This window comes from Capsicum annuum, chromosome 10 (assembly GCF_002878395.1).
Source record: "Capsicum annuum cultivar UCD-10X-F1 chromosome 10, UCD10Xv1.1, whole genome shotgun sequence".
In the NCBI taxonomy this organism is placed as follows: Eukaryota; Viridiplantae; Streptophyta; class Magnoliopsida; order Solanales; family Solanaceae; genus Capsicum; species Capsicum annuum.
Window position 1 is genome coordinate 127,499,386 of NC_061120.1, and position 12,060 is coordinate 127,511,445.

A 12,060-nucleotide genomic window follows, 5' to 3' on the forward strand; every position below is an offset into this window, starting at 1 on the left:
TAAAAATGTTTTTGTAAATGATTCCTTTGCTTTCCATGATGGTTTATGTCTATTTAGGGACTACTCTCTTGAAAGAGAAAGTGTTGTATGCCTAGAAATGCTATCTACTCCTCCTTCATGTGTTTCCTATGTTGAGCTTGCTAATAACAATAAGCTTAAAATTAGTAAGTACTTGTATGATGACACCTTTCCCTACCCTCTTTGTGTGCATGATATTTCCTATAGTGATATAGAGGGTATCCCTATTTTTTAGGGCGGTACCTTAGGGAAAGTAAGTATGGCCTAAAACCATGGCCATGGCTACTTTGCCTAGGCCTACTTTCATTTTGTCTTGATGCTTCCCGAGCCACTTCCTTTGTAGCATTTGTACTAATATTTTCATGATTAAAACAACGTACCCGTGGTTGTACTTTAAATTTTTTCCTCCTCGGCATGGCATGTTGATATGTTATTTTTGCTAACACTAACCCCTCATGTCAAGAGGTTGTGTGCTTGTTTGTTTCTCTTGATTTTGCAAGTTACGAATTCAAGATCGAATTCTTTTCAAGAAAGAGAGGATGATACGAGTGTGATCATGTAGATGGACTCTTGTGGGTGTGTATTGAAGTCTTCCAAGTGTGTGTGCAAGAGAAGCGTAATTAAGGGCCCAAATACGCACCAAAAATAGCCCACTACAAAAACTAAAGGGGCAACCCACTCTTGAAGGGCCATTTTGGACATTTTACATTCTATCTTTTAATACACTATAAATAGAACCTCTTAGGGTTTTAGTCTTAGACTTTGCTGAATATGGATGTTGTATAACACTTAGAAACCTTTCCTCTCTAAGGAGAGAAGACCACAAATCTGAAACTTGTAACTAGGGAAATCAACTTGAGTGTGGAATCACTCGTGTTGGATTCAATCTTGGAAAACATTGGATTCATTCAGAGATCGAGTTCACTCTTGTACTAACGTAAGATATAGGTTTGTGTTGTGTGTAGTATTAAAGGTCTAAGAGTGTAACAAGTCTTGGGTTGTTAATATTATTCCCTCATTTGGTCTATCTACCTATCTTTATCTTATTGCACTTTCTAGATTCATAGTGGACTGTTTTTGTGACTTGTTGAATCCAAATTTTGTAACCATTGTGTCATCTTGTTCATCTTATATTGTGGCTGTTTTGGTGTTGAAAACACACCTCTTTATCTTGTTATTGTGTTGTTGATAGAGAATCCAAGAGTGGTTTTCAAAAGGGTCCCCAAATCCTTAAGATTAGTGTTGTTTTGGAGTTGTTTTGTGTTCTTTTTTTTTCCCGTATCAAGATCTAAGATGAGTAAGTTTGTGTCGGGTGTATCAAACAGTGTGGTCAACGAGTGTAGGACCACAATGCTGATTGAGGAGATGGACATATCCAGGCTCATAGTCTTGCTCAGCAAATAGAAGAGGATAAGAATAAAGAGAAGGAGATAGAGAACAAGAGAGTGAGAATAGGTAGCTTCAAATTCACTCAGCCTAAGTCAGAGGGTGGTAAGCGTTCTTAATTTCATCCGAAATCTTCAATTCCAGCTCCATCCTCAGCTAGCGATCTAGTGCCAAAATTTAAAGACGACAATAAAGATAGAGCATCAGGCCCTAATACCCAGGGTAGTGTTAGTAGTGCCCGAACAAATCCTCTTTGCCATAGATTTGGCAGAAACCATCAGGGTATCTGCAGAGCTGGCAGTGATGTGTGTTTCGGATGTGGCAAGCTAGAGCATAGGATCAAAGAGTATGTTTAGGTTGGTTCTCATAGTCAGCATAATCGTCCCTTAGCTTAGTTTGGTTGCCGAACCAGCAGGGTGCTGCTTCCAGTACCACCAGTGGGCAACGCCCAAACAGACTCTATGCACTTCACTCCCGACAGGATCAAGAAAGTTCTCCTGATAAGTTCACTGGTACGTTACAAGTTTATTATTTACATGTTTATGCTTTGCTAGATCCAGGAGCTTTATTGTCCTTTGTAACTCCTTATATAGCCGTTGACTTTGGAGTCAGTCCCAAAATTCTAGCAGAGCCTTTCTCAGTTTCTACCCAAGTAGATAAATCTATCATTGCCCGACGGGGACATAGGAACAGTCTGGTTATAGTATCTCAGAAAGTTACTTCAACAGACTTAGTAGATTAGAGATGACAGATTTTGATGTCATTCTCAGCATGGATTGGCATCATTAATGCTATGCTTCAGTTGATTGTAGAAATAGAATTGCTCAATTTTAGTTTTTGAATGAACCTGTCATAGAGTGGAGGGGTAGTACTTCAGCACTTAAGGGTCAGCTTATTTCGTACCTTTGGGCGAGGAAAATAATATCTAAGGGATGTGTCTATCATCTTGTTCGAGTTCAAGACTCTAGTTCAGAGACCCCTAATCTTTAATTATTGTGAGTAGCATATGAATTCCCAGATATGTTTCCCGAAGAACTTCCCATAGTTCCTCTTGAGAGGGAAATTGACTTCGGAATAGACCTTCTTTCAGATACCTAGCCCATCTTTATCTTGCCATAAAGAATGGTGATAGCCTAAAGACTACCAAACACACGAAATTGGCTACTAAGATGCAAATTCCAGCAACCAAATAAAGAGAAAACAACACATAGAATGGAGATGAAGAAGAAGAATGCTTGAAATTAAAGGATAAATAGAAAGACCCTTACTCCTATTCAATGATTAGCACTATAAGATGTTTCAAAATATTTAACACACCTCACAAATAAGAGTTCAAACCTTCCTCTTAGGTGACCCAAAGGAAACACTCTTCCTCAACATCTTTCTTGCCAAATTATCCAAAATAAGTGAAACCCTAACTTCAAATGTTCTTGGACCACTTTTGGATTCTAAGAGCTAAAACTAGAGACTAAAACTACAATATAAGAGTAATATCCAATTTCATCAAAGTCTAAGGAAAATAGAAGCTAATAGGTCTATTTATACTATTACATAACAATGATGAAAATACCCTTAATGAAGGGTGCTCCTTTGGAGTGTAAAAGAGAGCCATCAAAAGACAATATTGCCCTTAATATTCTCAAGTATAGGCGACCTTCGAGTGTAAGAACCCTTTATCCAATCTTCAACTTGAACAAGGCATTGTAATGGTTCTAAAATGTCTTCAAGCATTTTCAAATCTGAGGCTTGAACCTTTGACAATCCGAAGCGAGAAGCTTTGATAAGACCTTGTAATCCTTGTGCTCTTTATGCTTGTATCATCCTCTCCATCTTGAAAGGAATTTGACCTCAAATTTAAACCTTGTAAAACCAAAGAGAGGGAAAACAAACACACAATCCTTGTGATAGGAGGGTTAGCATTAGTATCATAACTTAGGTAAACATGCCAAGGGGGTACACTCTTAGAATTCAACCAAATATCCTTTGTTATAAGTAAGAAACATCGACCACTAGCTCCACAAAGGACACAACTAATATGAACATCAATGAGTGAAGGATACAATCTGAAACTAACAAAAATGCCACTTGTTTTCAAGGGAAGACAAACATTCAAAATTCGATATCTATGGCTAAAAAAGGTTCCTTTAACAACACATATCCTATCACTAACCACATCTCTATGAACATGATCACTATGAAGCATTCTACTATCAAGGTCTTCATCAAACAAATTCAAAGGACCATATTCATCATCAAGATCTATATTACAAGCACCAACAAGCCAAGGTTGTTTACATTTGAAATATATCCACGGGCCCTTTGTGTTTGACATAAAAGTATTAGCATAAAGAATACCAAAGACATGAATAGCATCAACATCAAAAATAAATGCACATGACCAGAAATTATTCCACCCACATCCCAAAGGAATTCTGGGGTCAAATGGAAGTAGAAGATAAAGATCTAAGCTGAGATGACCCACTCCCTTCATTAGGCTAATTTGCTCACAATCATTCAAGGTATTACACACAACTTTGACATACACAAGGCTACTATGAATAAGACTAATATCATGGATTTCATTACACAAGTTCACACGGCCATGTTCAATACTAAGATCATCAATACAAGCATCATCACTAACTTGGAAATTCTCAAACATACCATTCTCATGCTCAAGTAGTGAACTAGTTTTTAGAGAAAGTTGATCATTATTCACAATAAAAGAGTTACTAAGGAAAGAGCTATGAACTTGAAAACCCAAAACCACTTCATTAGACACTAAATCACAATATTTGGAGTTCAAAGAAGTGTTGAGGGTAGCAAAGTCACCTCGGGTAAGGCTTGGGCAGTCCACTTTTTTGGCGCTCTTGGTCAAGTGAGCCTCTAGTTCATTTCTCATGTTTTTATGTGGAAATTCATTTGGATCATTCTTGATAATCATTTCATCTAGTACCTGAACATAAGAAGAATCAAAGCTAGGCAAAATGCTAGCTTTTGGATTAGGAAGTGACAAAGGTTCTTTGTGGACAAGATCCACAATCAAGCAATTTTTTTCCTTTCCAACCTCACTACCCGCGACTTCCCTTTTCTTTTCCTTCTTTTTTTTCACACTCTTCTTGTACCTCAAAATCAAGCTTCTCTCCATCTTGAAAAAACCAACCTCATCACTCTCGGATTCTATCACCATCTCTTCTCTTAGTTGTATGGGGTGATTTCGGTTTAGTGGATCTTGGGGAGGAGGCATTGGATTACCTTGGTGATGTATTTGGATTTGTGGCATGGAATTTTGTGGAGTGTGAGGTTGAGATATCTTCCTGCCAGACTAGGGTTGATACATCTCACATGAGTTTCCTATCAGCGAGGGTTAACAAAAGTACTTCCTGTTAGAAAGGTTTTACTTACAACTTATCTCTTCCTGTCAGAGAGGGTTAACTCACAACTTATCTTTACTCATGGCATGGTATTGACACCCTTCTAACTGGGGTTACAGGTTGGACCCTAATCTATTTGGAGAAGGGCATGTCGGTTAGATAACTACCTCCCATAATTTTTGTTTCAGTCTAGGTATAGAACTCAGTTCAGTTCTACAGATTTAGGACTATTAGACACAATCACCCAGCTTAGTAAAGAACTCAGTTCCAATCTACCAAATCAGGATTGTTAGAAATAGTCACTCAGTTATTAGTGCTATAATATCAGTAAACTCAGATATCAGTTAATCAGTATTCAGAACTCATTATTCAGTGTTAGCATGATCTCAGTTATAGTTTATGTATTTATACATGTACTCTCATTTAGTTACATCCATGTTACTCAACTAGTTGTTTGTCTATGCATATAAACCTACCTCACTTGGCATACCAGTACATTCAAAGTACTGACACACTTTTCTTTTGTGCTATGATGTCTTATATCATAGGTTCAGATGCACGGGCTCCTGATCGCACTTAGCAACCCGAATTATCAGCAACAAATTTAGCGGTGAGTCCTTATAAGTTCTAGTACGATATTATCTTTTAGTATTTTAGTAGTTCTACACAATTAGTAGACGAAATTAGTTGGGGACTTATTCCATCAACTCCATATTTAGACAGTTAGTGGCTTTCAGATAGATATTTAATTTTGGTATTTATTTATCAATATTCAGTATTTGTTTTCAGTTGTGAACCTTATGGCGAATTTATCCTAATTTCTGCATTTATTTCAGTATTATTATTATTATTATCATATCATTATTCAATGCTCACAATAGATATCAGTCATGGGTTAGCTTGTGGTCCTTCTGGGTCGTAAGCACCGTGTAGCGTCCAGGGTATAGACTCGGGGTGTTACAGATATTCTTTAGGATTTAATCATTAGAGGTATGTTTGATGTTCATCCATGGGCCCTTTTCACCCATGGAGTCAAAGAATCCATCTTTTATGTTTTAAATTATGAAATTACACGTTTATAATGATTTTATCTCCATAAAGCTTTTATGAATTCGATTATACATCTGTTTACAATCTATTTTCGCTGAAAGTAGCCCTTATATGTTTGAATCATGAAATTTCATTGTTAAATCCCTAAGTATGGTTTTAGTATTGCAATTGTGCTATTCCCACATGTTTCACTCATTCCCATGCTTAAATCCATAAATCTCTTACCATTTAAATTTCAAGTTACGATTATGAATTGTTTCAAGTGGAATGCATTATAGAATGTTTTAAATATAGTGGTCTCCATATCATGCTAATGAGAATTTAGAATAAATCCTTAGTTTATGATCTTGTCATGTGATCGTGCTTTCTCATCATGTTTAAAGGTATTAGCATGTTTAAATTCATGTCTCCCATGTGTTTGATGAAATACTTAAGTGAATAATTATGAATAATGATTTGTCTTCCATGGTTTCAAAGCTTTCATGTGTCCCTATTGGTATAGTGATCGAGTCCTAAGGGTTATGAATACCCAAAATTTAGTTGTTTACTTAGTCTCAGTATTCTCAAAATAGTTTCAGACACATATGAGCATTATCAGTTCAGTCAGTTATCATACTAGTCAAACCTAAATCAGTTCAGTAGTTTGAGTCAGTTCCTTCTTCAGTTAAACTTAGTTCAGTCTGTAATCAGTGTCATTCAGTTGGGAGTAGGATTCAATACCGAGTAAACCTAGGGATGGGGGATCACCCATCAGTTAGGACTGGGTCCGTTAAAGTAATACCTAAATTCAAGAACTATATATCCAGTGTAGGTTTTGAGATGTCATTCTCCAATTTAGGACTGATACTCTCAGGGATCACCCACCAGTTTAGGACTTATCTTAAGGGTCACCGTCAGATTAAGACTGACTCCACAACCATTGTTAGTACCTGTGGCACGGTACTAGCACCCTTCCAACTAGGGTCACAGGTTGGACCCCGATTAGTTCAGTTTGGGGCATGTCGGTTAGATGATACCTCTTACATTTTTAGTTGCAGTATTCAGTTCAGAACTCACTTCAGTTTTGCTTGACCATAGCATATAGTTTATCAGTTTTTCAGCTATCAGATTTTAGTATTTCAGTTTATAGACTATTTTAGAATCATGTTATATGGTTGGTCATGCATTCCAGATATTACAACATTCACACATTCATGTCAGTTATCCAGTTATCTCTTGATATTCATTCAGTCAGTTATCATTCATACACATGAGCCCATGCATATCAGCCTAACCTCATCTAGCATACTAATACATTCAAACTACTGACTGCATACTCGTTTCTTGCGCTATGATGTATCATATCATAGGTTTGGATGCTTAGGTTCCCGACTGCACTTAGACATTCCAGAGCATCACCATCAGCAGTGGTGAGTCCTTATATTTTGAGGGCTGATTATGTTTATTTTAGTACTTTAGTCTAGTAATCAGTTAGATTTAGTTAGGGACATTTCCCATCAACTCCACACTTATTTAGTTAGATGCTTTCAGACACTTTTCTAATAATTACCCAATTTTTAGTTGATTATCAGTCTTTATGTTATTACTTTCAGACAGTTGTTCAGATTTAAGAGTTTAGTAATGTCTTAGTATTATAAAACCTTATGGTATATTTAGTTATTCTGCATATGTGTATATTTTATTAGTAGTTTCATTTAGTGCTCACAGCAGGTACCAACTTGATAACCTAAATGGCTATGAACACAAGAATGCAAAAATCAGCAAGTAAACAAAGGGAAAATCAACACACTAGAAGGAGATAAAGAAGAATTGCATAAACATAAAGATAGTAGAGAGACCCTTACTTCCACTATGTGATTAACAAAAGAAGATGTATCAAATCTTCAATCGCACCTCACTAATGGAAGCTCAAACCTCCCTCTTAGGTGACCCAAAGGAAACACTCGTCCTTAAGTACACCTTTCTTGCCAAATTATCCAAGACAAGTGAAACCCTAACTTCAAATGCAAAGGACCTATTTTCGGATTCTACCTCTCAACTACAAGACTAAAACCACAATATAAGAGTAATATCAAGTGTCATCAAAAGTCTAATGAAAAGAGAAGCAAAATGGTCTATTTATACTATTATATGCCAAATAAAGAAACTACCCTTAATGAACTAAAGAGAGGAGGCGCCCTTAGAGTGTTGGATTTTAAAGTGCAAGTCTATCTTCACTTTGTAGAATGTGGACTCTTCAAGTCCCTTCTTCATAAATCAAGGCATTCCCTCTCTTGGTCGAATCTACAACCCCTTCACAAACATTCAAGTGCTTATAACAAAGCTTAAAGTTGTTGAAGTTACTTGGCTAGGCTGCTTGTAAAGGGTCTTGAGGGCCTTATACTTGCATCATCCTCTCCATCTTGAAGAGGGTTTGTCCTCAAACTTGCTGATTCATCAACACCATCACAAACATTGAACGTATTATAAACTTTGTAATCCGAAGGTAGATCGATTTGGTAAGCATTGTCGTTGATCCTTTTGAGCACTTGGAATGGTCCATCACCTCTTAGCATGAGCTTAGCCTTTCTTTGGTTTGGAAATCGATCTTTCCTTAGGTGTACCTATATCTAATCTCCGGGTTCAAGTACAAGTCTCCTTCTTCCTTTGTTTGCCCTTTTTGCAACTTCTTGGTTTTTCTTTTCAAGCTTGAGCCGCACCCTTTCATGCATCTTCTTCATTGCCTTGGCTATTTTACATCCATCTAGGCTTATCATAAGATCACTAGACAAAAGGTTAAGATCCAAGGGGGTAAGGGTATTCATGCAATAAACACACTCAAAGGGAGTCATTCCCGTACTTGAGTGTATTACCCGATTGGATGCAAATTCCACCAAGGGTAGGTGATCTTCCCATGACACCATTTTAACTTTAACCATAGAAAGTATCATAGACCCTAAGGTTATATTTACTACCTCCATTTGGCCATCGGTTTATGGGTGGCAAGACGTGGAGAAAAGCAACTTCGTTCCAAGCCTACCCTACATGGACTTCCAAAAGAGACTTAGGAACTTTGAGTCCTGATCACTCACAATAGTCCTTGGGATCTCATGAAGCTTTACAACATGTTCAACAAATAATGAAGCTACACTAGGAGCATCCTCAGTTTGAGCACATGGAATGAAATGAGCTATTTTGGAGAATTTATCAACAACAACAAAAATACTATCTCGACCCTTTATAGTCCTTGCAAGCCCCAAAACAAAGTCCATGGATATATCGAACCAAGGACTAAAGGGAGTGGGAAGTGGGGTGAACAATCCTTCAGGTAGGAGGCGAGATTTCGCACTCCGATATCCCTATATTGGCCACAAACTTTAGTAGTGTCTTTGCACATTTTGGGCCAATAGAATTGCTCCTCTAAGATATTGAGGGTCTTGTCAACCCTAAAATGACCCATGAGGCCACCATTATGTGCCTCTCTCACAACTATTCCCTCCATGAACTAGAAGGAACACACAACCTCCTCCCTTTGAACAAATAACCATCAAACCGAGAGTAGGAGGAATTACCATTCTCTTTAAGCCATTGGTCCCTTCCCCACTCTTCACATTCCCTAAAAATAAGAGCAAAGGTAGGATCCTCGGGATACAACATCTGTAAGCTCCCAAATCCCTGCAAATTTGAAGACCAGGTAGCAACAAGAACATGTTTTCTAGACAACGCATCGGCAACAATATTTACCTTCCCTTTTTTATAATGAATTACATAAGGGAAAGTCTCAATAAACTCAATCCACTTAGCATGACGCCTATTCAACTAATCTTGGCTCTTAAGGTGTTTCAATGATTCATGATCCGTTTGTATCACAAACTCCTTAGGCCACAAATAATGTTGCCGATTTCCCAAAGCTAGAAACAAGGGCGTACAACTCCCAATCATAAGTCGAATAATTAAGAGTTGCCCCTTTGAGCTTTTCACTGAAATAAGCAACGAGCTTGACTTCTTGCATTAAAACAGCCCTAATACCAACCTTACTATCATCACACTCAACTTCAAACATCTTATCAAAATCGGACAATTGCAACAAAGGTGCCGAGATGAATGTAGCTTTCAAGGCTTCAAAAGCCTTAGCTTGCTAATCACCCGACTTAAAGGGTTGGTATTTTCTAATAACTCGGTCAAGAGGGATGCTATGGAGCTAAAACCCTTGATAAACCTTCTCTAAAAGCTCGCTAACCCATGAAAACTTTGGATTTCTCTAATAGTCTTAGGGGTCGGCCAACTTCGTATAGAGTTTATTTGGATTCATCCACTTCCACACCCCTTGAACTCACAACAAAACCCAAGAAAACCACTTTATCAGTACCAAAAGAACACTTCTCCATATTGGCATACAACTTCTCCTTTCGGAGCACATCAAACACATACCTTAAATGCATCAAATGATCATCAATAGATTTACATATACCAACACATCATCAAAGTAAACCACCATAAACTTTCCAATATAAGGATTCATTACATGATTAATTATCCTTATAAAGGTGTTAGGAGCATTAGTAAGGCCAAAGGGCATGACCAGCCACTCATATAGACTAAAGTTGGTCTTGAATGCGGTCTTCTACTTATCATCGGGTTGCATACAAATCTGGTGGTAGCCACTCCTAAGATCCACTTTAGAAAACACACAGGCACCATGGAGCTCATATAACATATCATCTAGCCTAGGGATAGGATGACGATACCTTATAGTGATTTTGTTGATGGCTCTACCATGCGCCAAGTTTCGTCTTTCTTTGGTACCAAAAGCACCGGGACAGCACACGAACTCAAACTTTCTTTGTTTAGCCTTTGTTGAGAAGCTCCTCAACTTGTCTCTCAATCTCTTTAGTGTTCGTGGGATTGTTCCTATAAGCCGGTTTGCTTGGAAGTTTTGAACCCTGCACCAAATCAATTTGGTGCTCAATTCCCCGAATCAAGGGTAATCCTTGTGGTAATTCTTGTGGGAATACATCATCAAACTCATGAAAAACAAGTGAAATAGAAGGGGTAAGAGAATAAGAAAAAGTAGAAAAAGAAGAAGAGACATTAGTATTAAGGGCATGAGCTAGGAGGAGCAATAGGAGTGTCCATGTCTTGTTCCTTGAACAAATCCTTAATCCTAGCCAACATAACCATGGGTAATTGACCCTTTTGAGCCTTATAATCAGTAACTTCTCCCTTAGAAGTGGTATAACCTGAGACCTCCCCTTTTTGCGTCTTTTTGGTTTCTTGTCTTTTGCCCCCTTGTCTTTCAACTCTCTTAATTTTTGATGCATCTTATTCACTTGGGAGGGTGATAGTGGGTGTAATGTGAACTTCTTCCCATCATGCACAAGTGAGTAAGTGTTCAACCTCCCATCATGCTTGGTAGATTTTTCATATTGCCATGGTCTACCAAGTAGCAAATGGCATGCTTGCATTGGAATGACATCACAACAAACTTCTTCTCGGTGGTTTCCTACCATGAACTTGATCATGCATTGTTGGGTCACTTTTAACTCACCACATTCATTGAGCCATTGTAGTTTGTAAGGATTAACATAAGAAGTGGTAGGAAGTTTCAAGAAATCCACCATTGTAGAACTAGCAACGTTTGTGTAACTTTCACTATCAGCCACCATACTACACACCCCTCCCTTAATCAAGCATTTGGTATGAAACAAGTTCTATCTTTGGCTTGGATCTTCAAGTGCCTTACTTACCATAGCCCTCCTCACCACATAATTAGGAACTAGACACTCTCCATCTTGTAGCCAAGTATCTTCTTCCTCATAATCATCACAAGTAGTTTTGGGTTCACCATCACAAAACTCTCTATTTTGCACACCAATATCATCAACCTCGGGTTCAAGCTCAACTTCCTCACCTAGGTAGTACAACCTACCTTCTCTTAGGATCATATTCCTACGAGTAGCACACTCACTTACCCGATGACCCCATCCTTGACTCTTGAAACATTGAAGGCCTTTCGGATTAGGAGTAGGAAGCTTATTACCTCGGGTCTTATGGGGTATTTTGGCACTTGTTTGACCTCGGATTGCTTGACAAAATTTGAGGGTTCCTTACCTTTACCTAAACCCAAAATTGCTGATTTAGACCTTTGGAGTGGACCCAATCTGAATTGGGTGCTTGGAGTCTTTGCTTGTACCTTTCTTTGTTCTCTTTGTCAATTTCCATGGTGGCTTGGAAGACTTCCACCATGGTTCCA

At 38.1% G+C, this 12,060-nt stretch overlaps 1 protein-coding gene across 1 annotated transcript; it reads right to left on the reverse strand.

Annotated features, from left to right (window-relative positions):
- Positions 1-10,654: 10,654 nt before the first annotated feature.
- LOC107844285 lies at positions 10,655-11,473 on the reverse strand. The gene has a single exon (XM_016688739.2). The coding sequence runs from the start codon at positions 11,471-11,473 to the stop codon at positions 10,655-10,657; it is 819 nt and encodes a 272-aa protein (XP_016544225.2).
- Between the last annotated feature and the right edge of the window lie 587 nt (positions 11,474-12,060).